This window comes from Penicillium oxalicum, chromosome VIII (genome assembly GCF_001723175.1).
Source record: "Penicillium oxalicum strain HP7-1 chromosome VIII, whole genome shotgun sequence".
Taxonomy (NCBI): domain Eukaryota; kingdom Fungi; phylum Ascomycota; class Eurotiomycetes; order Eurotiales; family Aspergillaceae; genus Penicillium; species Penicillium oxalicum.
The window spans coordinates 1,245,736-1,271,620 of record NC_064657.1 but is presented as its reverse complement, the minus strand read 5'-3'; the positions used below and the strand labels follow the sequence as shown (position 1 = coordinate 1,271,620).

Below are 25,885 nucleotides of genomic sequence, written 5' to 3'. Positions count from 1 at the left end.
AAACACTAGATGTCCCACCCGGGACAGTAAACCAACAGCAAAGTACATAATCGGGAGTCGAGTAAGCTGGACGAAGACTGAGCGAGCAAGTGATCTGTGCATGAAAAAGGCTTGACTTTCAATCTTTTCAGTAAGACCAGGGAGTGTGCTGTCGATTAAATTCGTCAATTGACATTTCAATGTCTTTCTCGCGAGGGATCTTTGCGTTTTCTTCTTGCAGCGTCTGACTCGAATCGAGGACCTGATCCAAATTATAGGACTTGGTGAAGAGACTCAGCAAGAGAGCGACTAGAGACACGCCACAGCATACAGCCCACACAATGCGTAAACTGTCTGTGTAAGCGTCTTTGAGGTCGGACTTGTCGGCACCATCTGCCATTGCCTTGATGATTTGAACCAGGCCCGCTGCATCCTGACTATACTGGTCTGCCATGGGAGCAAAGTTAGGGTATCTTAGCAGGTTCTGTCGCATGCGGTTTTGGAAGACGACTCCTCCCACAGCCACGCCTATTGCCTGGCCCAGGGCGCGGAAGAAGCTGAACATTGCGACGGCAATGGCGAGATTCTCGGGCGCTGCTGATGCCTGTACGGCGTATCCTAGCGAGGGGAAGAGGAGGCCGAGTCCAAGGCCGGGAACCACGTTGAGGAGAATCCACCCTGGAATACTGGTGGAGGATTTGATGATGCACATCAGGCCCAGGCCAATTGTCGAGATTGCCCAGCCGAGCCAGATCGCCCATCGATAATGGCCAGTGACGGTGATTAAAACGCCTGCAACCACTGCGCTCGGAGCCACGGTGAAAGTTTCAGGGAAAAGAGCGATTCCTGAAACAATCGGGCTGTATTCCTTCACTGCTTCGTAGTAGAGCGGGAGATAGTAGAGTGTGCACCAAAGGATGAGACCCTGTAAGATACTTCCCATGAAGGAGACTGTTGCAGTGCGGTTTCGGAAGATCATAGGAGGAACGATAGGGTCTTTGGCATAGCGGGTTTCGTAGAAGGCGAAGACGAGTAACCCAGCAGCTCCGACAATCAATGGCACCAGGGTATGCCATGAAGACCACGGATATGAGACACCACCCCAGGTCAGTGGAATCAAGAAGGACGAAATACTGCTGACAAAAAGGAAAGTCCCAATATAGTCGATACGACGGAGCTTTTCTGAAAAGGAGGAGGGAACAATCCTCAAGTTCAGGAAGAGAATCACAAAGACAACACCGACTCCCACAAATGGTAGATTGATATAAAAGATCCAGCGCTAAAGGGGAAGAAATGTCAGTTTGATTACGAATCAGAGACCTTGTGAAATCAATTCTCACCCAGGACACCTTCTCTGCAAAGCCTCCTCCGAGAATAGGACCCGTCACCGAGCCAATACTCCACATGGCGCTGATAATGCCGAAATAATGACCTCGGTGTCGCAAAGGCACCAAATCGGTCACAATGATTTCGCTTAGAGCAATGATGCCGCCACCGCCGACGCCTTGAATCGTCCGGCCGACGAGCATATATGTGAAGTTGTTTCCCACGGCTGCGATGATAGCGCCGACGCAGAAGAACATTATGGAAATCAGAACCATAGGACGACGACCAAAAATGTTAGACAAGGAAGCAAAGCTTGGTTGAAAGACTGAGCGGAACGATGTTAGTTGTCAGTTTCAGTATCACAGACTAGGTGGGATTGAACTTCAAACTCACCCGTCGAAGATAGTAGGAATGAGGTGCCAGCCCAAAAGGCTTCAATAGCGGTACCATGAAGGGCTTCTGCGATGATCTGACATTCTGTAAGTGGATGATTGTAATGGGAGTAGATGTATTTTCCTTCCAAGAGAACGCACCGGAAGGGCAACGGAGAGGGATGTCCCATCGAGTGCTGCCATCAAGGTCAGGACAGCAAGCGTGAAGAACGCCAACTGCCCTCGCCGACTCAAAGCAAACTTGGGCCTTTGCGTATCTTCATCTGGATCTCTCGAAATTACGGAGTCAGGGTTGCTGATAGTCCGTGTAGCAGGGTGGCCTGGTAGACCACCCACGAAGGGATCCTGAGAAGCCATCGTCTGAGTACGAAGACTGTCAAGAAGTGAGAAAGTAGAACTCTAATTCCTTTCAAAATAAGGAAAAAACGAGGACCGGGACAAAGCTAGATGTTTCAGTCCTGGAGGAAATATGCACAGATTTGAGTTGTTGGTTGTCCGATTCTTATCATGACAGCCTGAAAAATCCCAACAGGTCCATGCTAAAATTGAAATTAAGTACAGGCTTCTATAAGCGGCAGTCTTGCATCAATTACGAGTTAATGCAGCTTGATGGTAATATCAATTCGGTAGACTTCCCAGCTCAGCTGCCCGCTGCCCCGACACGGAGCAGGAATTCGCCCTTTGGTCGTTTCTTCGGCATCTCTTGCCAGCGATAAGTAGGATAGTAGTGTCGGTGTGCTGTGCAGCTGAAATGGCACTTTCTTACTCTGCGCCCACCTGCAAACGCCATGATCGGTTGAGGCTGACCGGTCCGTTCAGTGTTGAGACCCGATTGCCAAGAATCGGGCAGATTCCACACCGACGCCGTCTGAAGTATTTCCACGCAGTCGGCTCTCGGGACAAAGTCCTGCCTTGCGATCCCACCGCAGAGCGCAAAGTTGGTCCATTCTTAAACATAGTGTCAGCCTCTCGTTTGAGACTCACCGGATACAGTTGCCGAGCACAAATTCTTGATAATTTATATATTCCTTTTCCTCTGTTTTTTGGTATAGGTATGTGAAATCGCATGCACTGCGAGATACTTTTCTCCTCTCTCTAGATCTATGACACGATCTCACCTCGTTTTACCCGAACTAATAGGGGTATAGCGTGGTTAGACCTCCTGCGAGGCTTCCAACATCAAAGTTCAAAGTGAGATTCGAGCCTCGCTGGTTCCAAACAGAAGCTTATCTAGCTTGGCATCTCTAAGAGAGAGTTCAACAAGTTATCAATTATCCATGGGGGATTTTCTCGAGATCTACATCCCAGTCTAGGCTGATCGAATGAACCCGGATGACTATGTACCAGTTCAACGGGAATTGGCATTTCAATATCCGAGATATTTTTTTGCATAATTGGAAAGCCCTCGAACAATACGACAATATCAATTCTCTCTCCAACGGGTATTTTGTTTCCAGCTGCGAGCATGGAGAAGCTGGAGACGGTGGTTTTCTTATTACTCCAAGCCCAAGTCTGACATTCAGAAAAAAAAACTAGTCAGTCAACTGGCGGAAACTACCTCACTTGGTGGCATTGTGATCTCTGCAAGCCATAAGCCAGCTAAATTTGAGATTCCTTTGAAAACCGAGGTGTTGCATTCCGAAAACCTGAGTATGAAGACTTGAGGATTGCCAACATAAGAGTCAAATGCGCACTTGGACTATTACCACACCCATTACCACATAGTGGCCCCTCCTCAGCTGAGGAAGCGCTCACGCAAGTCCTCAGCCGCTCGCCTAAAATTCTCGTGTGGCGTTATGTCCCAGCCAATTAAGTCCCCATCTCATCGGAATGAGCTCACTTTTGCAATCGCTGCCACTCGCTTCGAACAATCTCCGGTAGTTCGTCCAGCAAACTAGGGTTCGAGGGGTTCCATCCGAGAATTTCGCGTGCCCGAAGAGCGCGCCCTCGTGAATTCATACCCCAGCTGAGTGACTCAAATCCGGCATATTTCTTTGCACTTTCAAGGTCAATGGGCTCAGCCTTTGCTTCTGGGATGAAGCCTTGTTTTGCAGCAGCCTCTGCAGCGGACTGTGCGACGTCTCCCCAGCGATGCTCCCCGTTCTCGGTCAGGTAGTAAGCTTCTGGACCCCAGAGTCCCTTGTCGGTGCGGCCGGCGGCTGCAGCATCTACAAGCAATGCATAAACGTCGCTCAAATCGTGAACGTGAACGTTGTTCCAGATCGCATCACCTCCTCCAATAATCGGGCCCTTTTGTAGTCGTAGAGTCACGTTGGCAAGTTCGTAGACTTGTCGCCCACGTTTTGAGCCGGGTCCCCGTCCTCGTCCTGCATCACTTCAGTTAGAAAAAGATTCTTAAATGGGCCAGATGAATGATTTGTCAAAGGAATCTGGTAGCACCGTACCGTAAATAGTAGGAGGGCAGATCAATGCTACCTTGAGCACATCGGCATGCTTCTCGGCGGCTTCGAGAACAATCTTGTCGACATTGCGATGGAAGGCGTGATCGGGTAGAGTGAGAAGCTCCTTAACTCCGTCCCAGTCATCGTAAATCTTGTCACTCTTGTTTCCAAATGACTCCTTGTCGCTATCTTCGAAAGTGAGAATTCCAGTTCCACCCGTGTGCAACCAATATCCCGGGTTCTCTTTGTTGTGGCCAGCCACCAGGCCAGTTGCGATTGCCTTTGCAGCGCCTTCGTGGTCAGACGCGTCTGCGGTGTCTGCGTGGAACCGGTCGTCAGTCCTACTTTAAACGGTGCGAAATGCCCCCAGACTCACGAAGAACTATGTCGGCTGCGGCACTCTCCCGTTCCAGGAGGGCCGAGTTATCGAGGTCGCCAATCACTGTCTGGACATTGGGGAACTGAGCCTTGACCTGGTCGGCCTTGTCGGTGCTGCGGACCAAAGCCACGTACGAAAATTCCGGATGCGCGTTGTGAATGACGGCCAGGGCGTCTCCGCCGATGTATCCAGTTGCGCCCGTGCTAAATGAGAATGAGCTGAAAGGGATCCGATTAATCCGGGACAGGCCGAACTGACATGAATATCTTAGTCATGACGAGAATGCGACAGTGCAAAATTGATCGAGTATAATGCTATGTTCTGATCCTAGGTTGACGGCCCCAGGGTTGAATGATGGAGGATAAAGCGGGGAAACCAGCGAAAAGAAAAAGTTGAGTTGAGCTGGAAGTGAAGTACTTCTCGCCGTACAATAATAAATACCTATCATGCTATGAAGTAGTGCAAAAGTCTAAGGTTGAGTCACCATGTCTCTATTTCCTGTTTTGAAAATGATGATCTTTCACACCATCATGACAACTGCTGGGTAGTCAGTTCTAGCCATATACTGGTAGTTACACGTATGGAACCGAGTCGGTCGAGTAAACCAATTAGTTCCAGCTGCTCATTCGAGGGGTTGTGGTTCAGTTCAAGCGCCTGCCGGTTCTATCTACTTTGTGTTATTGGGGGCGTTCATCGGATCGAGTGTTTTGTGAAGGACGTCATGGCGCCATGGTCACCTCAGCCCACTACCACCATCTTCCCTAGTATTGCCCTACAGTGTGATGCGCAGCTCGGTCATTCTAACCATCATTCGCTACATTCTAGGATCACATTAATCTGAGACCAAAATCTTGGATCACGAGGTGTCCAAAAGGCCCTCAAAATGTCCGCCAGCGGCGAATGGAAGCAAATCGCTTATCCGCTTGTTGGGCATGTTGAACGGATAGACGCTATCCCGACCCTTGTGATTCCCAATTCTTACCTCCACGACTGAGTATGATGAAGCACTGACACCTCTGGCAACTAACCAGCTCTGAGTGATACCCAAATGTTAAATCATCTGAGTAGATCATTTGAGTATCAACGGTCGAGTATACTCAACCTAAGTTGGAATGGCAGTATGGGCGGGGCAACTCTTGGCCGGCTAAGCGCATACCCGTCGATTTGGAACGGTCGTGTATGGCGTCATCGGATGCGATGTTTTCGTTGAATTAGCGCTTTCTCCCATCATCCAGTCGTAAAGAATGAGGAATCTCACAATAAGTAATCTTGCAGCATCATGTTAACTATTTTGGCGTCAGACTGAATTTGTTTTGATTTGTAGTAGAGCCTAGTCAATTGCTAACTGCCACTCGAGAGCAAAGGTTCTCCTGCACGAGACGAAGAGAACGGAGAAACGTGCTCAATATATGGAATTTGTCATCATTCAAAGGTCAATCTCATCAATATGGACATGAAGTGAAGGAATGGTTTCTGAGACTACTCTGCAAAATTTACAGATTTTATCAATATGTAAAACAGCCTTGAACCTCCAGATAAATCTATTTCGACTGCGTGGGCCGAACCATGCAGACCTGCACATACCCAGGATAGGGCGAGAAGGACTTGTCGACAAGTTCGAATCCATTCCTCTCATAGACTGGCTTTCCATCCGGAGAAGCAGCGAGGTATGTCTCCACACCTTCCTGATCAGCACGCTTAAGACCCCAGTGCAAAAGCTTGGAGGCCAATCCGCGCCGTTGATAAGACGGATGCACTCCAAGGATATCCAAATCTATCACGCGTGTCGGTCAATTAGCCATCTCTTCGACGATCAACCTATGAGATTCATTGCTATATTTATCCAGCAATCGTTTCCCCCTCTTCAAGAATATAACAAAAACGTTTGAATAGCGGCCCTTTTCCCAAAAGGAAACGGCTGGGACGGGGGAAAGCGGATTGGACCTTGCATCTGCAAGACATAAGAAGGGCCAGGTACGTACAGTAGTGCGGTCGATCTCCCATCACTTCCTTGTGATGTTTCTCCATCGTCGAGAAGAACGTATCGCATAATTCCGGATCCGCGCCCTCGGGCCAACCAGACCAATTCTGGTCTTGCTTCTCGTCGTCGGCGTGTGGTTCACGCACAGGAAACACCCATCTGGCAAAGCCAGCGATCACCTCTGGATTGGACGGATCGACCACTTTTAGCAGAATTTCTTTTCCAGTGTCCGGCCCTTCGCCAAGAATCATCTTCTCCATCCAGGATCGGACATCTGGCTGGTTGGGTGGGAGCATTTTTCGGTCGAACTCGTCCGCAAACGCGGCGAAGAACACGTCAGCAATTCGGGGGCCGTCGGCGGCCTCGGCAACCTGAAGCTCAAAGGCCATGATGCTCGTCAGGGAGTCTGAGCGATCGAGAGATTGACCAGCGATACGGAATAACGGGGTGTTCTTCTTGTTCTGCTTCACGTCAGACTGGTGAAGAATCAAGGTGTCGGAACTGTCCGTGATAAGACTCTTTCACGTGGTAGATTTTCTTGTTCTCCGCGCTCTCCGCACTTCACGGAAGGCGAAAAATGGGGTTGCCTGGTGATGGTGCGTCTGGAAGAGAGGATTGTCCAATTCCAGGCTAGCGCACGAAATTCTTCGAAGTTCTAGTAAACTATCACGAGACAATGTGCGGCTACAATGTAAACACGCTATTGATCTTGAAGATGTTCAAAATTCTGACATTCTACCATAATATATAGTGCTCGGACGCCTTTGCAGCCATTCTATCTCTGGCAAACTGAGACGGAAGACGCGCCTATTCCACCGCATTGAAGGATGCGACGTGTGAAGCCACTCTGGTCCCAGAATAGGCCGAAAGTGTAAAGTTTAAATAAAAGGCCAAGCCCATCGACATCGCCCTCTTTCTATGTGAGACCTGTCTCTCAAACCGCCACAGACTGACGCAGAACCTTCTCTAAACCAACACCGAGGAAACCACACCCAATGACTGCCAGAGCCCAAGGGTTTTTGATTTCCCGAAGCGAAGGCCAGAAGCTGTTCTTTTCCTTGCGCCAGTCACATAGTTGCTCGTACTTTTCCGGGGCCTTCTCTCGATACCGCTCCTCTTGGCTCTGCTCCGTCTGCTTGTCACCACCAACAAAGCGAAGGAAGAGATAGTTTGTAAGAGGTCCGAGAAGCACCAGAGGATTGAAGTTGTTGGTGATGTTCATCACCACAAATGACAGATGCACCAATGAGTCTCCCAAATAGCTAGAAGAGCATTGTCAGCACTGCAAGATGCCTCATCCTCCCAATTCGCTGACTATAAGAAAAACTTACTTGGGATGGCGGACAATGCTCCAAACACCATGGCGACACAGATCACTGCGCTCCTGCCGGTGACGCTCAAGCTGAGAGTCGGCCATGACCTCGAGTGCGAAGCCAGAGCTGAAAAGACCCACACCCAGAGCGCGGATGGCATTCAGTGTATCAGCGCCCAGGGTGAGAGTCGTTTGACTCGCCACGAACGGAACGGTGTACGGCAGAGCAATGATACTCAAAACTGCGGCCTCGGGCAGGAACATCTTGAAAAAAGCGCCTTTCCAGAATCCGGGGTCCTTCTTTGGTGTGTCATATCGGGAGTCGTCTTTTCCACGGACCAGCGAGCGGCTCGCAATGCGAGCAAACAACCGAGTTCCCCAAATCGTCACACCACCTAGAAGCAACTTTTCCGACCAAGTAAGAGTATTGATGGCGTCGGAGAATGTGAGGCCATGTTCATACATCGGTCGACCAACCGCCGTCAACCATGCATTGAGCACTTGGGCCGATGGCCAGAGCCAGTCTTTTCCCTCGGCACGGTCGGTAGCCTGGGCGGCGAGATAGGTCGCGGCCGATAAACCCGAGTAGAGGCCAAAGGACGGCAGGATTGTTGATCGGAGAATTCCAACATCGCCTGCCGTCATTTTGAAGTGTGAGTTTCGCGATAGATGCGCGCCAATCTGGGGTTGGGGATCAACCACCATCGAGTACGCTGGGGCCCCCGCCATGATGGAGAGATGAGGAAAGGAAAACTCAAGCAATTTCCGTAACACAGACGGAGACAACCTTAATACTTGTACAGGATATGAGGTGACCTATTACTTAATGAGCTGGAGCTTTCTCTTCAGATGCTTCAAAACCCGTTCTCGACGCGTCAGTGATGTCATTTGTGTCTAAGAACTGGACCGAGCTTTCCCGCTTCTTCTTGGTCGAGATCTGCACCGTAAATCCATTGTATCCCAAAAAGAATTGGCCCTCATCGTTGCTACCGGCCGCATGGAAGCAAAAACTCTAGGAGAAAATCTGCGGAAGATGAAGCTTCTGTGTGCACCTACGAAATTGGTCCGGTAAAGTGCCGGCTGACGCTTTGACTTGCTAGCGCGAGTCATGCAGATGGATGGATCTGTGCCACCAGATCGGTGGAAATGGATAAGCGCAGGTGATTGATGAGTCAGGCAAACAGCTGTACCTCCTACCTACTGCTGCAGTACTGACAGAGTCATTTTCATCTCCCTGACAGTAGCACAAATGTCACTTGGCTGATAAAAAATACAAACTCGGTACCCGAACAGGCTCTGTAGTAAACTCTGCTCAAGATTTGATGATACTTTGATCCCAACACCCTGCTTGACCAGCCGCTGACCTACTTCCGCGTTTCGAAAACATCCCCCACAACAACCACTCCAGTCTTTGAACGGTCAAAGAAACCGTCCTCATCAGCTGCAATCTGCGCACTGATCTCAGGGGCACGGACCCTTTCCACGCAGGCCTCCCAGCTGGTCTGATCCGCAAAGGTCATTTCGGCCAGACAGTCGTAATCATAGTCAGACTGTTGGCCGACGATGACCGTCGCCGGGGTGTTTGCGTTGTGGCAGACGGGAGAAGCGTCCTGCGGCGTTGTGTCGGTGCGGGTGCGCGCAATGTAGACACGCCGGTGGGAAAGAGGGAAGGCGTCGCCGACGAGGCGCTTGAAGAGGTCAATGTGGGCTTCGTATCGCTGCTTGAACAATTCCGGAGATACTCCGGGGAGTCGATGGGCGTAGACGAGGACTTTGTAGGTCATGGTTGATGTTTTGATGGTAAGTGGAGAGTCAACTAGAACAGATGTTTTGGACAGAAAATACTGTTGTTTTGAGAAAGCTTGGGGTTGAGACTTTGCCTTCTATACTTGCTGGAATCTGGCTTATGAGTCAGAATGAATGGCAAGAAATTTTGTCAACCGCAGAGCTCTCCTGAAGATGCTAGAATGAGCGCGAAGGGTCTCGAAAGAATCAACTTTAAAAGAAAAGAACCTAGCCCCAGAAGATGCATTGGCCCGATCACATGCTACATTTCAATGAAGAGCTTGAGCAGCCAATAGTAAAAGGTGATGAAGCTGCATTGTAAGATCTGAAATTATTGCGACACTAAAATCAAAAGATGATTATTTGAGTCGGTGCATAAACCAAGCAAGTTAATATCAATACGGAAGCAGAGGCATTCTTAAAAGAGAGACATGAGAATCGCGAGGAACAGACTCAAAAAACCGACACGGGGGACCTTGATTCCCGATGAGGCCATGTTGAAACCCGAGGATGAGGCAGCCTCCTCGGTAGCAGTGGTGCTGCTGCGAGCAGTAATCGTAGTGCTGGTCCAAGTCGCCTGACTCATTGAATCGTCAAGAGAGCTGTGTGATGAGGTTGACACAGGAGTCGAATTGAGCTGGCTTCCCGCATTTGTCGAGGTCGTACTATCTGTCGTTGTTTGGTCACCAGCAGCCGTAGTCAATCTGTTGCCCCCCACGCGAGTCAGATCGTTTGTTGTGGGCAAAGCTTTGGTCTCGGAACTAGAATCCTTAGTCTCGCTGAGAACCGCGGCTGTCTGGGAGGCAAACATAGTAGACGTTGATGAGAGCAAAGTGGATGCGCTTGTCGCGGTGTCTTCGCTGCGGCCAGATGAGCCGGGTGCGGTCATGAAGCCAGTTGAAGGGATCGAAGTGTCAGTTTTGGTAATTGATGCGGTCCACTCTGACTCGAACGGCATTGACGTGTGTACCTCAGCGGAGATTGATGTGAAGCTAGTGCTTGAATCGATTGCAGTGACGACATGAATCGTCGGATCACCTGTAGCTACAGTCTGGGTGATGCTTGCTTGCGCGGTTTCAGTGGGAACTAATGAGGTCCCCTGACTACTTGTCGTGGGAGCTGCCAAGGAGATCTCAGGTGTGGAGCTGACTGTGGGAGGCGAAGGGATGAGTGCAGTTGTAGAATCCCCAGGTGCACTTGTGAAAGTGCTACTGCTGGGAGCCACTTCGCTGACCGTGATAGCAGCTGTAGGTTGGGTCAAAGTCATACTACCACCTCTGTTGCTAGTGCTTGATTCGTCGCAATAATTGAGAAACTGTGAGAAAGATGGCAGCAATCTCTGAGAGTATGCCTCGGAGGGATTCGAGGCCCTGAGCTCAATACAAGACTTGCAATGTGCGCGTTCAGTTGAAAATGCTGAGTCAGGCTGGCAAAGTTCTGGAGTCTTTCCCATTGATTGAGCCTCCAAACCAACGTCGTTGCAAACATTGTAACACAGGGGAGGAATACTTCCATCCGATCCAGTACCTCCTTGGGCGGCTGGCAAAGGTTTGGACGGCGAGAATGGCGAGATTCCACTTGTTGTGCTGTCAGATGGCTGTGATCCGCCTGAGCCTTGCAGGATTTTGTAGCTCAACCCAAAATCCTCTGGGTCAAGATTGTAATAGCCCTGACTATACGTGAACACATGACCTTCAACCGTAGTTTGATTGATAACCAACGGGGGTGCAACTACACAGTTCGAAGGGGAGCATGTATAACTTTCAGCTGGAAGACCAGCCTCCACCGTACAGTCCTCACGATCGTCGGTGTGAGGAGGCTTGCATAGATATCCAGGAGGGCAACCCCAGGTGTAATTCTTGGGGAGAGGCACAGTAGGCATGTAGGTCGGGTTTGTGATGAGAGTTGGACAGACTGATGCTGAAGTGGAACTGGTGATTGTCCTACTGCTGCTTGCCGGAGTTGGCAGCTGTGTGGTGTCGGAGCCCGTTGCATGCGACGAGACGGTGGCAATTGCCGTGGTTCCTGTACAATTTAGTGACGTTCAAATTTTTCAGAGATGATGATTAGCAGACCTGTTACTGAGACCACTGTGGCCACTGTGGTAAATCCTGTGATGGTGACAGTGCTTCTGGATGTGCCGCTAACAACAGTAGATACGGGGATGACTATTTCACTTTTTGAAAGAGTGCTCGTATATGCACTTCCAACTGCAATTGACGGAGTGCCAATGTTATTGCTTGTGGAGGGCGTGTTAGAAATTGTACTGCTCACAGTGACAGGCGTGGTGATGACCACAGCGCTGGTGGATGAAGTGCTGGTGAGGGGAACGATGACAGTGGCAGACGTGGTGGTTGCGATGGTACTCGTCGAGAAAACGCTTGTCGAGAGAGTACTCGCAGATGTGCTAGACGGTCCTGGAAAAGTCGTGAATTGATTCGACGAACTTTGCGTCAAAGCAGGGCCAATAGCGACTGTAGTTGCTGTCGACCCAGGCACTGTGACTATAGAGGTGATAGTACTTTTGTGGTTCCTGGTTAGAGGCACAGTACTGGGCACCAAAATCGAGGATTTAGTTGTGATTGAAGTCATTGAGACAGTCACGGTTGAGCTCTCTGCTGTTTTGGAACTTGGAGATTGCGCAGGAGTTCCTAGTGGCTTGGATGGACCGGCGGTTAATGTTGTGGGCACAACCACCGTGGACACTGGAATAGTTGGCGTGGCAGCAGCACAAGTCCCAGGCAAGGTAACTGTGGGCCCTTGAACAGTCAAAGTGACTGTCGTTGCTGGCATCGTAACCTTTGAGAGGTCTACCTGTCCAGAGCTCGTCAAGTTAGTGACTGTTGGCCCTACCGTGGAGACGAGGAGTGTAGTGGAATTGACTCCAGGCAAGTCTATGGACACGATTGCTCCCGGCTCAGTGGCGGTGGGAACAGATGAACCGAACGCTGTAGTAAGGGCATCTCCAGTTGCTTCCACCGTCGTTGCAACTGTTTTCACATTGGTCACTGTCTGAGTCACTGTCTCGTGTTCTACGATCGTCTGCGTTGAGACGGCCGTTTCAGTGGAAGTGACAGTGTTCCGAACGTCAACTGTGACTTTCTCGGTCACAGTCATCCCGCAGCTCTGTTGAGTTGAAGATGTTACTCGAAGAGCTCGCGGAGTGATGGCCGCTGAAACCACTTCTGCTGCTGCAATAGCCGTCGATGGCAATGCCCTAGTCGAGACTGAACTTGGCCAGCGCCAAGTCGCAACAGCAGTGGTCGCACAAAGCGACAAGCAAACGGCAAAAAGCTTCATCTCGGCCAAAACTGTTCCCACGATTCAACTCTGGAAGCTGTCAGAAAATGTGCGAAGAGAGGATGTCAGACAATCCTAGCTGGGAAAAGAAGGAAAAGATCATTCAGAAAACCTGCTGCAGACCTTTCTCTTACCTTCTCTTTTTTTTTCCTTGGATGACCACTCTTCGAGGCCCATTCTCAAAAGAGAAACAGCAATATTTAACTCGACTGTTGGTAGGTTCATCACTTCGATTAGTGGCCTCGCTTCGAAATTGGGATTTCATATTGATTCAAGGACACTGCGGCAGCTCAAAGTAATTGGTGGAGAGACACGCGATCCTGGAACGGACATGAAAGAAAAAAAAGCCAGTGAGCGGGGCTGACATGCCCTTGCTTGCCTTTTCCTCAGTAGAATGTCAATCTCAATCTCGTTGATGTCCATATTTTCAGCCAAAGAGGAACTCGTGACAGCAGGATTGGTTAATATGGTTGGACTGTATGGATGCGCTCAGGCAACCCGAGGAACAAAGAAGCCAACGCCTCCGATTTCGCGCAGACAAAGCCGCACATCAAGACCCTGTCCAGACCTCTCACTGTCTTCTCCAAATGATCACTATATTGACTTGACTGACTCGTGACCCGACAGGGGGGAGGTTGTCCGAGGAGATAGAGTCAGATCCTCCGAATCGCGAGTAGGGATCCATCCTGAAAGCAGAAAAAGTTAGCCCCTGGCGCTGTGCAATTGAACAGACGGCGAGACTTGCCCTCTACGCACTTCATCTTCTGCAAAAAATCCGTTGCTGCTGACAAGTACCAGCAGAATGAGATTCTTTTCAACCGGTATTCTGACAGTTTGGTCACTCTGTGTAGATCGTGCGACGGCAGAATGCTCCGCATGGCAACAGCAAGTTAACCTATCCATCTGTAACTGGGAGGGAGTGCGAGGTGAGTCAAACGCCAGTTCTTGGACAAGTTTCAGGGTTACCGCTTGACTGTAGAGAGCTCTGAAGCTGACGGAGTGCAGCAAATATTCTTCGCGACTCAATATACTTAGACGGTGGGCGACTGTGGTTACAGCAGTAAGAGAGCCTCCCCGTCTGGGATCATGAGATCTTTCAAGGCGATGAAACGATTCTGACCGGCTACTACAGAGGATATGCCGATGGCTGTGTAAATCAATTCAATAACGGTAGGTAAGCCCTCGGGGGAGGGGGGGGGATCGTGGGAGAGACGTATCCCCCAATTTCTACTAGAGTCCAAGTTGATGACGAAGAACCACATCCAATAACTTCCAAAAACAGGCAACTTCAAGGGTTTCATTTACTCTCTGAATCTTTCCACTTCTTTCAATACCAGTTCCGACTTTTTGAGCGTCATCAAAAATGAGACAATCGCCGGAGGAACGGCCAACAATCTGGCTCCTAATTATGTCGATGGTGTGATGTTTTCGAATCAGGATGAATTCTACCTTTATGGGCAAGTAGCACGACACCGCACCGAAGGTCAATTTCGCTAACATGGTCGGTTCCTGCGCAAATATAGAGGCCTGCGCCAACTCACCAATAGCAGTGAGTCACCACCAGCTGACGAGGTCCTTGCCTTCGAAGGCTACCAGTATGGTCCTTACAGAAACAACTGGGGCCCTGGCTGGCACTCGGAAAAGCTATCTCCAAATGTCACTCGGTATATCACCAATGGTGCTGGTGTGTCCGCGCCGAGTGAGAACCTCGGCTTCTACTTCAGTGGCATGCGCGACACCCAATGGGGACCAATTACCTACGACCAGTTTAACGCCAATATAACTGCCAACACCATGATCACTGCGGACATGTTCCAGATGCGCGAAGCCAAATGGACAAATCAAAGTCTCCCAACTGAAATTTTGGGACGGGCAAACGCGGAGCTGGTCTGGGTCCCTGTGGCGGAATCCGGCGTCCTGGTAGTCGTCGGTGGTGTAGTGCAGCCTGCTCAACTCGAGCCAACCATGGGACTGAATTCGTCTCAGATTGAAATCTCTCGGCGAATTAGTCCCACTTTCATGAAGACGGTTTCTGTCTTTGATGTCAAGAGCCAATCGTGGTTCTTGCAAAACACAACAGGAGACATACCACCTCAGTTGACGCAGTTCTGCTCCGTCTTGGCCAGTGCGCCAGATGGTTCGTCGCATAATATCTATATCTATGGAGGTTACGATGGCATTGACTTGAACAGTGCTCCTTCGGATGATGTGTACGTTTTGTCTCTGCCATCGTTCCAGTGGATGAAAGTCCATAATGGAACACAGACCCATGGTCGCAGTGCGCATCGCTGTCTCAAGGTCTACCCCGATCAAATGCTTGCCTTGGGAGGTCTTCGAAATGATCCAACAAAATGTTTAGATGGAGGTGTGATCGTGGCTTTTAATTTAAACACACTCAGATTTCAGGACACGTATGATCCTGCCATTTGGAGTGAATATCGAGTGCCAGGTATAATCACGGCAAGAATAGGAGGCAGGTCAGTAATGCATCAAGTCTACGAGCCCCCAAATCCACTCATGACACGACTTAGTACTTACTGAGTTCTCTTTCTGTCTCACAGTTCCACGGGAGGGGCAAATAAAACCGCCCCGGAGACATGGACCAATTCCTCCCTGGCCGCTATCTTCGCGCGAAAATATCCCAAGACCATCAAGAATTACTGGCCGTACGAAAGTGCCAACGGAACACAAGCAGAGACGTCGAAGCAATCTGAACACCATTTCCCCAAGTGGGCCGCAGCCGTATTGGGTGCCCTTCTTGGTCTTTTTCTCATCGGGTCTGTAGCATTGGGATTGTGGTTGTGGCGTCGTTATCAACGAAAAACACAAGATAGTCTCCCTGAATCTTTCGGTAAGAGAGATGGACCACGTGAGGCTGACAGCACGGAAGTGAGCCACTTAATGTACGGCGCTGGTCCGACATCACCCAGACCAGGGCCACAGTCGGCTTCGACAGGACAAGAGACAAGAATCACCGAACCGTCTTCGATTCAAGGGTCTTTTCTCACTTCGATTTCTCCTCGCACGGTGGAATCGGGAGGTGGAATCGTGCATGAGTTGCAAGGTACGTGGTATCCTGGTCCCTCATTGGAAGTTGGAGGATTTTACCAGTCGTGATTGACTATTTGAAGATTCTTCTCCGGTTGAGCTCGCCACGCCTTATAACGTGCAATCTGATACTCCCGTCACGGATCCCATCTCAGCTTCAAACCCATCGCCTGTTTCACCTGCAACGCCTGCAACGCTTGCAGGCGAGACCGGGGCTGCCACCCGAGCATTCCACTTTCGGACTCCTTCCACAGCGTCAAGCGTCCCTTCTCTCTCAATTGACACTATGATTGCACGACGGTCTCACCCGCAGGAGCCTAGCGAGATCAAGAACAGGTCATTTGTGGGTCAGAAGCCTGGGATCTCAGAGCCTGATGAAGGTAGGCAACGAATGGGAGGACAGACTATTTTTGAAGAAGAGTTGTATATTCGCAGTGGAGTTTGACTGAAGTAGTATTATCACCTGGAATTGGTCATTCAACTCCATTTTATGTAATCCAGCCCATGAGGGATGATTCATACGTTATTAAGTATACATTGCAGAGATGACGACAGCTCCAACCCATTTTCTGCAGCCCAAATTTCGTGACCAATGTTTCAGTCTGCTGCCCACCAATTGCAGATCGATAGCTCGTGAGAAAGGACCAGCTATGTTAAATGAAGATAGTAGCCGTGGCGAAATGAAAAGGGGCGTTGAACGGTTCAGGGGGGTATGATATATTGTTGTGTTGATATAGGAAAAGAAGTTTTGATTTGCTCCAGAAGGCATGAGTTCACGCCTATACTTTCTGGGCTTCCAGTACATGGGTGCGTTTCTCATGATCCGCTAGGATGGTAGCAATATCGATCTGCAAATAGTCAAGTCTAGAGCCTTCGTCTGTTCGAAAATTCTGACTGACAAGTTCAACAAGTCTTCTATTCAAGGACAAGTGCTGATCAGTAAAATTTGAGGGCGACAGTCCGTCAGTCTCGTCTTTCTTTCGAGTATATCCATCATTGAAAGCGATGGCATGGAAAGCCCTCTGAAGTTCTGAGACTTGTGCTTTCAGGATGACTGACTTGTTGAAGAGCATATCCTCTTCGGTCACTCTCTCCAAAGGCAACTTGCTCGTTCGCACTCGACGGTTTACTCCCTGATCGCTTTGATGGTAGATAAGGTAAGCCCTTGGATCCTTCGCCGAGAGAGGAGTTACGGAATTAGTGTCAAAGGCTTTCTGCACTGCAACGTTTGTTATCTCGGCGTGAGGATCCCGATCGCTTTCAAGTCGTGCCGATGACGAGGTTCTTGTGGAAGTGCCAGGCCGAAGGGAACGTGTTCGACTCCTCCTGTTGACTTCTCGTTTGCGCCTCTCAAAGTCCAGTGCCTGTTCCAAATCGAGAGAGCTCGCCGGAACAAATCCTTCGTGAACACTGGCAGCCCAGTTTTCTAGAACAGGGTATCCACGACCGCTGTTCATAGGCCTTGCCTGAGTGCAGCTGACTGGTGGAGCTTCTGGCGACTGTTGTAAATTCACACGCTGTTCCTCCGCAGGACTTGTGGGGTCAGCTTGCTGGCGTCTTTCCACGAAGGCACTGTTGCCGGACAGATCGATTGACGGATTAAACCTCGCTTCCGCAAGTTCAGAAAGCGAGAGTTCAGGGGTTTCAGGTTCATTCTGAGTTTCTACTGAATTTTGGCTGAGCGATGTTTGGTTAAGCCGCTGAAACCATGTGTCGAGGGCGCCATTGCCATAGCGCTCCTTGTCTCTTGCCCTAACTGCCTTTCTAGATGCATCTGCGGAATGGGGGCTGTGATTTTGTTCCCGCATCAGTGGCGAGTTTGGGCGGCGACTCAACGGACTCACTGGTGTAAGTCTAGAATGCACATTCGTTTCCGGGTCATGACGTTGCTTGGGTTGATTTCGAGGTTGTGTTAAGAATTTTCGACCTTTTCCCGATGCTAGAGCGCTTACTGCCTCCCGAGAAATAGACACTGGTTCCACGCCGTTCTCAGCCGCGGAGGGGAATTGCCCAACAGACATGTACCATGAAGTGACTGGGCGCAAGCTGGAAGAGCTGGTCGGCGTATCTGTATGGCCATTTCGGCGTCGGTGCTGATCATTCGGCGTACTTTCGGGCGATGGAAGGCCAGCAGATATCAGAGACTGCCGCGATATCAAAGGTACAGATACTTGGTTGCGGGACTGACCACCTAGATTGGAGTGTTCGTTTGTAGTAGTCGGGGGCTTCCGGGCCATGAGTAAAGAAAACCCGTTCTGCTCGTCTCGGGGTAGAGAATCTGCTGCTTTTTTGGACTGTTTTTGGGTCGGAGGATTCGGTAGCACACCGTAATGCTTCGTCAAAATCTTCTCGATCAGATCAAGCAAGACTTCTCGATCTTCCAGCAGCACGTCATCCTTGCCCGGCTCAATATTCACATCATAGCTGCCCGGAGGGCAGGTTATGTGAACACAAAGAAACGGATCGTTTGTTGACTTGGAAGAATCATCGGATAGTGTCCAAGCGGCACGAATAAAGGTCTTGAATAACTTGACAACCTCGTGCCCAAAACCTCTGTTGGTAGAAAGTGGTCGACCATCTATACTGACAAATTGGCCCTTGTTCCTGATCTTCGAAGCATCTGAAGAATGAGTTTAGAACGCGATGGTCCCACATAGGCCAGGGCGGTTTATCTCACCTGCGCCGACTTTCGGAAGAAGAGCCATGATCTTGAAGAAATTCCGGTCGGGGGTCCTATCTGTCTGGATTTCTGCCGGCATCGAGATCTCCTCGGTCGTACAAGAAGTAGCCGCATCGTGCCCAATAACTTTGATCGCCGCATTGACCAAAGTCGGAGTTGGCCCAGGTATGAAGGACCAATTGTGATTCTCGTTTTTGGCTCGAAGTACCTTCAGTGAAAATCGCTTGGAAGGCTGAGCCAAGGAGTAGTCTTGGAGAAGCTTCTTTATTCTGCCGAGACATTTGACACTCCCTTTCAGCACACCCTGTCTTCGTACTGGAATATGCTTCAGAAAGTCCCGAACACGGACAGTACTCCCAACCGGGTGTGCAGTTTTTTGAGACCTGGATCAACGGGGTTAGAATCAAGGATCGCTGATAGAGCCTGAGCTGCTTGAGACTTTACCTGATGAGCTCTCCTTTTCTCCCATACTCTTGTTGAGACCCAACCATGCTTGATGCAGTGCGAGTCACAAATAAAATGCCGCCCGACATCTCAGCAATGCTGGCAAGCGCTTCACCTCGGAATCCCAGAGTCGTACCACCGACATTTTTCAAATCGTCAATGGTTGAAATTTTGCTTGTAAAGGCGTGCTTGCAGACAAACGGATGGTCCTCCACTGGTACACCGTGGCCATTATCTTTTACTTGAATGGTGTCCACGGTGTTTGGGGAAATCTCCACAGATACAGATGAAGCCGAAGCATCTAATGCATTGTCCAAAAGCTCCTTCACGACTGAACAAGGATCCGAGATGACTGAAGTGGAGCCAATTGCTCGAATCGTTGCCTGGGGAAGCGGCTCAATGGGCATTGCGGCAGGCTGCGACTACCCGGGCCTTCACTACTTCTTCTTGCACGAGAAGATCGCTTCGTGCGATGCTCCTTCCCATCCACAGACTAGGGGGTCCAAGGGACCTGCCCAGTGCCTTGTATGCACTTAGAAATGACGTTCGCTGAGCCCGTTGTTGCGCAAGTGGAGACGAAGAGCGGGTCAATTGGACCAGTCGTAGAACTAGAGTCTGGTCACGGTATTTCTTGTTGAGGCCTCAGGCTACAAGACTAAAGCATGATTAGTCAGTCGGCCATCCCGTTAGGCCCGTGGCATTCTGTCAGAAGTCCGCGTCTCGGGCGCGAGTATCAAACGGACCAATCCAAGCTATGGACGGCCGTCGGCGGGATTAGAGGACAAGCAAAGAAACACACTCCCATCAGCCAGCCAGTGAGGACTCGTTCAGCTCGCACAACCAGCGAGCACGAGGTGGCCAGTCTTCAGGATGTTGAAAGAAGATTTTCAAATATCGCAGTTGGCGATACCGGCCGTCAGTTTCTTGATCAGTTTCCTGGCATACACCTCCCAATACTTCTTTCAACATTTCGAAGCGGTACCATTCCGCAAAGACGAGGTCTGGAAGATCAACATTTTTGCACTGTGCATCTGGGTCTGCTACTTTCGCGCAAGCTTCGTAGATCCCGGGCGTCTACCCTTGAGTGTCAAATCCAGCGTTCGGCAAAAGTCCGATCAGGATGCGGCCGCCGTTCGACAAAGATGGTGTCGCAGGTGCGAAGCTGTCAAGCCCCCTCGAGCTCACCACTGTAAGACTTGCAAGAGGTGAGTTGATCTCTCAAGACGTGTGTCTTTTGAACTGTGTATTGATGCAGGTACAGATGTATACCAAAGATGGATCATCATTGTCCGTGGACTTCGAATTGCGTCTCGCACTTTACGTATCCCCACTTCATGCGCTTTCTTTTCTATGCGGTCGTCGGCATGGGGTACCTTGAGACCTGCCTCTGGGAGCGTGCGTACGTGGTCTGGAAGAGTAGAGATCTCCCAAGCGTAAGATGCACGGATCCAAGATAGATTTCCAACCTCACACTTACCTTAATCATTTTCTTGTCCAGTATCTCGGACCATCGACTGGACAATTGATCCACCTCTTTGTCCTCTTCGTGGTGAACAGCTTGACGGTCTTTGCTCTTTTTATCTTACTTGTGCGAAGTCTCTGGTCTCTCATTTTCAATACTACCACCATTGAATCGTGGGAAATCGAGAGACATGAGACCCTGGTGCGCCGAGCTCGGGTCCTAGGCGGCTACCTCGAAGCACCCGGCGGAAAGAGAATCTTAATTAAGAAACAAGAATTCCCATACGATATCGGGATCTGGTCCAACGTCAAGCAAGGAATGGGAGGTAGTGCCAATGTGAGTCGAACACGCTTCTCTGACCGCGTCTCCATACTAATGGTCTCTGCAGATCCTCAGTTGGCTCTGGCCATTTGCAGCTACACCCGATCGAAATTCGGGATGGGCTTTCGAAGTGAATGACTTTGAAGGTACATATCCACAAACTGCTCTGCTTTTCAACTAATCCCCAGTAACCGCTAACGCTGCGCCAGATCCCGGCGTATCGTGGCCACCACCCGATCCCGATCGTATTCCGTTACCCGCCAATCCGTCAGCAGAAGATCGCTCACAGTTACTGAAATCCTACGGGTCCGCAAGAGAGGAAGTAGAAGCTTTCCGTCGTCGCCAGGCTGAAGATCTCCATCGGCCCAGGCCCTTTTCTGTAATTCAGAAGCGCAAGCGATTTCATGAGCGATATAATCACCAGCAGCAGCAGCAGAAAGCTGGGAGTGAAGACGATGACCAGTCAGAATCACAGTCTCCCTATGGCGATCAATCAGACGAAGGGGAAGAGTCTTGGCGCAATGCAGAGGGAGAACGCCTTCGTGACTTTGGTGTGGATGAGGAGGCGGAGTTCTACGACGAGGATGATATTCCTCTGGGGGTTCTCATGAGGCAGAGAGGTCGTCGTCAATGAGGTAGCCAGCTGCTATATGTTGTGCATTATCACGACCTCTAGTCCTGAAAATTTAATAAGGGTTTTTTTGGACGGCGAAAATACACCTATGCCTGTATGGCTGTATCCGCTATCCTATGGGCGTCACGGGAACTCGTAATGAACCAACGCTTGGTCTTGAGCAGGTATGAACTCAACCCACTGCCAAGTTCAGCCACTAATTCTTTCCACTCGAAGAATCGAAATTCATTTGCCCCCCTATTTCTCAGATCTGCCTAGGCTTGGATGAACCTCAGATGTCCGAGTCCACAAAAAGGTTGCAGTGATCATTAATCGAAGATTTAATTACATTATCATAATAACAGTAACAGAGAGCGTAAGGGTATACATGCAAACCGAGAATATCAAACATCCGAATGGGAATCGTGACTGCGTTAAACATGAAACGAACCTCGATAGTGGTTGTGGTGGTGGTGGAATTGCCGACGGAACATGTTGTTCTTATGCTGTTTGCGACATTGCGACGGCGTCAGAGATTTTTCGATCACGGACCATTTCTTGATGACCTCCGCCCGTTCCGCGGGCGTAGAGGCGTACATTTCTTCATGCCCTTGAGCAATTCGAGAAAGGACAATTTGGCCCTCGCTAGATCGACCCAGGGAATCGAGCAATTTGCGACGAATTCCCATCAGAGGATACCCAGCAAGCCCCCAAAGACCTGTGAGATGTGCGTTAGATGATGGAATGGAGTCCTCTCAGAGAGCAGCAGTTTCGCGTACCTGCAGGTGGCTTGCAAAACACTCCGCCGATGCCTTTTCCAACACCCTTCATCATTCCCTTTGCGCCATTCTCCTTGTAACCGTGCTGTGGCTGAACCACAAGCCCTGTGACTCCATCGTAGAAGCCGTGGAATAACTCCTGCACTTTTATGAGTATGCTGCGGCATCACCGGATTCAGGGAAGCTATAGAAGACGACTTACTTTGCCAGCTGCCTTGAAACCACTCTGAATATCGTGCACTTTCGGTGTCGACCTAACCATGGGGTCATGCCACAATTTCGGTGCATTGTGGAAACCCTTTGAGAGACTCAGGGTCAAATCGGTCGGAAGCCAGATGAGTAAATTAACAAACTTCAAAGACATTTTCCCTCCCAAGCTGGCAATCTCGTAGAGAATATTGTGAGACTTGGATGTGGTATTCACTGATGCCATAGTCGCCGTCCTTTGAAGTTTGATACTGCATTCTCGCTCCAACTCTAGGTTCGGCTCCGCACGTGTCGCGTCACAAGAGCCACTCTCATCACTTAGAGACTCGACACCATCACTATTGTGCGCATCCTCGTTCCTTTTTGGTGATCTTTGCTGGGCCGTATCACCCACTGTATGGCTTGGGTTATTTTCTTCGCCTGAACGCGCTCTTTCCCCGCCTGTCTGCGTGTCAACCTTTGATTGAACCCCATCATTTGCCTGCACTTGATCATCTTCCCAAGTCCCATCACTTGTACGAGTTTCATTGCTGGGGTGAGACCCTTTGCTTGTGTCGGTTTCTCCGCTTGCCCGCGTCTCTTCGCTTGATCGAGTCTCATTGCTCATTCGAGCCTTATTATCGATGCGAGCTGATCGTGCTCTGCTCCGCGACCTGTGACGGCGCCACTCACGATTGAGGTCTGTTCGTCCATGGGAACTTTCCAAAGCATGGCGGGCCACTGCCAGATCACTGACTACATAGGCAGGGGCATCGGCAATGCCACCCACAAAATGCGCGATAGCTCCAAAGAGAACCTGAGCACTGGCACTAATCGGGCCGACTGGGTCGCGGTATGTGTCATACTCTTTGGGACGATTCCTGAATCTTGGTCAGTCGAACGAATCACATCCTGGTCGGAGGCGTAAGAAACTCACAACACTAGATCCTGCGGGTCAACCTTGCCTGTTTCCACTAGAATAGCGGCGGCAAGGGCACTCAGCCCGACTTCGGTATGTTTCAAGTGCCACACAGCTGGTCGAGTTGGACAGACTGCGCACCGCAGCGATCGAAGGTCAAGCTGACGATGGAAGCTGCGTACGCCATCCCGGACGCCAGATTCGCCTTCCATCTTCTTGGCAATTTCCTGGGCCTTTTCACGCGTGGAGTCTTTCAATGCGAACTCAATCGCGTTGGACAAGCCATCCACCGTGAGTTCTTTATGGGGGATAGGCAACGGACCGGCTCCGTTACGGGCGACGATGTCACCCCAGAATTGCTGGTCACCAAAAAATGGAACAATGATCGTTGGGCGTCCAAGGGCGAGCCCTGCCGCTGTCGTGCCAGCTCCGCCATGGTGAACTACACATGACACCTGCCGGAACAACCAGTCGTGGGGACAGCTTCCAATCACAAGGATATTGTCAGGCACCTCAACGTCGTCGACCCCAACATTACCCCAGCCCTTGGAGATGATGGCTCGTTGCCCTGACTTTTTAACAGCTTCGTAGACTGTTTCTGTAAGCCTTTTTTGATTATCCACCACAATAGAACCAAAGCCAACATAGATGGGTGTGGGACCGCTTTCTAAGAATTTGGTGATCTCTTTCGGTGGGTCGTAGTCTGGTTTCGCGGGGAGAAAGCTAAAACCGCAGACGTCGATGTGATCACCCCAGTCTTCCGGTTTGGGCAGAATAGCAGGCGACCTGAATGTTTGTCAGCGCACGGGAGCCTATTAAGTCGGAGCGCGATATTTCAAAGTTGTCTGTACCAGAGATATGAGCAGGGAACCTGTAGTTTGTGAAGGATGCTCGGAGCCGTGATGGCGTCCAGAGAGCTGAGAGAAAGGACAGTCCGTCGATACTTGTTGACGATGTCACCCAGGCCTTCCCAAATCATCATGTCCACAATGGCATATGATACAAAATTTGCGACCGAAGGCTTACAGTCCTGCTGTTGAATGACCGCCAGAGGATGTGGGAAAGCTTGTGTTGGTGACCATGGCATACTGCAATGATTCAAAGGTCAGTCGCTGGTCGAGCGCCACCCCGGCATGAAGAGTCTCGGGCAGACTTACGTGAAGATAATGTGGAGGGGAATGCCCAATTTCTGCGCACAATGAATGTGCGCCAGACTTGGAGGATTGGCAATAATCACGTCTGCGACGAATGGACGGCGGCGATAGTCTTGTTCTTCACTCCACAGGTCATCCTTGATCTGATGGAGGTGGGTGCCATCTCCCATCTCGAAACATGACCGCCAACAACCATCAACAATGTCCTTCATTTCCCGCCGGCGCTTGAGAATCGCGCCACTTCGAATGGTATCCATATTAGGGAGCAATCCAGAGTTTTTGACCATGAATGCCATCAATTCGGCTGGATCTCCGCCGATATTGAAGAACTCCAGGTCAGCGTCGAGCACGAACTCGCGGAATGCGAGATGCGTGGCAAGGCGAACGCGATGCCCATGTTTTTTCAGCTCCTTGCCCAAGGCGATAAATGGCTGGATGTCACCTCGGGACCCAATCACTTGAATGACCACATTCAGGTGCAGTGGAAAATTGTCGGCCTCCTTTTCGGCTCGTCGGATAGACTCGTCGACTTTGCTGGCTTGGTCTCCGGCTGGGGTCTCGGCTTGATTCTCGGCTGTCTTGTGCGATTTTGAGGAACGAGCCAGGTTTAGTAGGCCTGCTATGTTCGGCCTGTATTGGTTGATGCGAATCTTTAGACGGCCATCCCCTATATACATCACCAGAATTAGCGGCTCCAGGTCGCATCTCGCAGGGGACGAAAGACCAAGACCGGTCGGGGAGCAGTGCACATACCCAGAATACGCACACCGGTGTTCAATCCATCGCCGTTGAACTGCATGCGCTCTCCGCTGCTCCGAGGAGACGATGCATCGCTGAGCTGGGTCGGCCAGTCTTCTGACTCAATCTGGTTGTGCCGGGCGGCAGTCGCTCCTTCAGTAGTGGGCACCACCGAGGGCATCGTTGTCGGGAGATCGTCGTCAAGCCGACGCACAATTCGTCCAGAGTTCTTGTCCAATTCTCTATTATCACAGGCTAAAATTGGTGTGTATTATGATGTTCTTCCTCTTCAAAATCGAAAGTCTGTGAACTGTTGGAGATGAGAAGCAATTTTTTTTTCATGTTGTCTGAGTTGTCTGGATCGAGAGTCATCACGAGGAGTTGTTCTGGCGATGATGTCAGGATCGGCTGGATTCCCGGGCGTTCCTTCAAAGTGGACCAGGGACCAACCGGCCCAATCGAGATCGCGTGAGCGACCGAACCAACCTTCAGGCTTGAATCACAATGAGCACTCATGGTATTTCTAAAGCCAAGAGAATACACGTGTGAGAGGGCAATTGGACTAGTTTACTCAGACCAACAATTTATGGATGAATCGATAAACAGCAATGGCTGGAACCCATATGGTCAGTCTATGAAAGCTGCTACAACGTCAGTCGCTAGGAGACTGTCCAGCTGGAAACCA

General features: G+C 50.3%; 9 protein-coding genes across 9 annotated transcripts; 2 read left to right on the top strand and 7 right to left on the bottom strand.

Annotated features, from left to right (window-relative positions):
* Positions 1-127: 127 nt before the first annotated feature.
* POX_h09744 (uncharacterized protein) lies at positions 128-2,054 on the bottom strand (the record flags this gene model as incomplete). Its single annotated transcript, XM_050118491.1, has 4 exons — positions 128-1,258; positions 1,320-1,630; positions 1,699-1,774; positions 1,839-2,054. 4 exons carry the CDS (start codon positions 2,052-2,054, stop codon positions 128-130), a joined length of 1,734 nt encoding a protein of 577 aa, XP_049965278.1.
* A 1,479-nt stretch (positions 2,055-3,533) lies between these two features.
* On the bottom strand, positions 3,534-6,848 carry POX_h09743 (uncharacterized protein; the record flags this gene model as incomplete). The annotated part of the gene is made up of 5 exons (XM_050118490.1): positions 3,534-4,024; positions 4,103-4,417; positions 4,476-4,681; positions 6,063-6,252; positions 6,461-6,848. The coding sequence occupies 5 exons, from the start codon at positions 6,846-6,848 to the stop codon at positions 3,534-3,536; spliced, it is 1,590 nt and encodes a 529-aa protein (XP_049965277.1).
* Positions 6,849-7,393: 545 nt separating this feature from the next.
* Positions 7,394-8,500, bottom strand: POX_h09742 (uncharacterized protein; the record flags this gene model as incomplete). Its single annotated transcript, XM_050118489.1, has 2 exons — positions 7,394-7,721; positions 7,791-8,500. 2 exons carry the CDS (start codon positions 8,498-8,500, stop codon positions 7,394-7,396), a joined length of 1,038 nt encoding a protein of 345 aa, XP_049965276.1.
* A 635-nt stretch (positions 8,501-9,135) lies between these two features.
* POX_h09741 (uncharacterized protein) lies at positions 9,136-9,555 on the bottom strand (the record flags this gene model as incomplete). The annotated part of the gene is made up of 1 exon (XM_050118488.1): positions 9,136-9,555. One exon carries the CDS (start codon positions 9,553-9,555, stop codon positions 9,136-9,138), a length of 420 nt encoding a protein of 139 aa, XP_049965275.1.
* A 419-nt stretch (positions 9,556-9,974) lies between these two features.
* POX_h09740 (uncharacterized protein) lies at positions 9,975-12,673 on the bottom strand (the record flags this gene model as incomplete). The annotated part of the gene is made up of 2 exons (XM_050118487.1): positions 9,975-11,581; positions 11,632-12,673. The coding sequence occupies 2 exons, from the start codon at positions 12,671-12,673 to the stop codon at positions 9,975-9,977; spliced, it is 2,649 nt and encodes an 882-aa protein (XP_049965274.1).
* A 985-nt stretch (positions 12,674-13,658) lies between these two features.
* POX_h09739 (uncharacterized protein) lies at positions 13,659-16,349 on the top strand (the record flags this gene model as incomplete). Its single annotated transcript, XM_050118486.1, has 7 exons — positions 13,659-13,782; positions 13,862-13,916; positions 13,989-14,026; positions 14,139-14,313; positions 14,380-15,333; positions 15,418-15,920; positions 15,988-16,349. The coding sequence occupies 7 exons, from the start codon at positions 13,659-13,661 to the stop codon at positions 16,347-16,349; spliced, it is 2,211 nt and encodes a 736-aa protein (XP_049965273.1).
* Positions 16,350-16,683: 334 nt separating this feature from the next.
* POX_h09738 (uncharacterized protein) lies at positions 16,684-19,435 on the bottom strand (the record flags this gene model as incomplete). Its single annotated transcript, XM_050118485.1, has 3 exons — positions 16,684-18,524; positions 18,582-18,967; positions 19,029-19,435. 3 exons carry the CDS (start codon positions 19,433-19,435, stop codon positions 16,684-16,686), a joined length of 2,634 nt encoding a protein of 877 aa, XP_049965272.1.
* A 463-nt stretch (positions 19,436-19,898) lies between these two features.
* Positions 19,899-21,445, top strand: POX_h09737 (Palmitoyltransferase pfa4; the record flags this gene model as incomplete). The annotated part of the gene is made up of 5 exons (XM_050118484.1): positions 19,899-20,233; positions 20,290-20,461; positions 20,527-20,826; positions 20,879-20,957; positions 21,021-21,445. The coding sequence occupies 5 exons, from the start codon at positions 19,899-19,901 to the stop codon at positions 21,443-21,445; spliced, it is 1,311 nt and encodes a 436-aa protein (XP_049965271.1).
* Positions 21,446-21,858: 413 nt separating this feature from the next.
* POX_h09736 (Sterol 3-beta-glucosyltransferase UGT80B1) lies at positions 21,859-25,381 on the bottom strand (the record flags this gene model as incomplete). Its single annotated transcript, XM_050118483.1, has 7 exons — positions 21,859-22,142; positions 22,204-22,342; positions 22,406-23,270; positions 23,327-24,094; positions 24,160-24,396; positions 24,466-25,129; positions 25,216-25,381. 7 exons carry the CDS (start codon positions 25,379-25,381, stop codon positions 21,859-21,861), a joined length of 3,123 nt encoding a protein of 1,040 aa, XP_049965270.1.
* Positions 25,382-25,885: the final 504 nt, after the last annotated feature.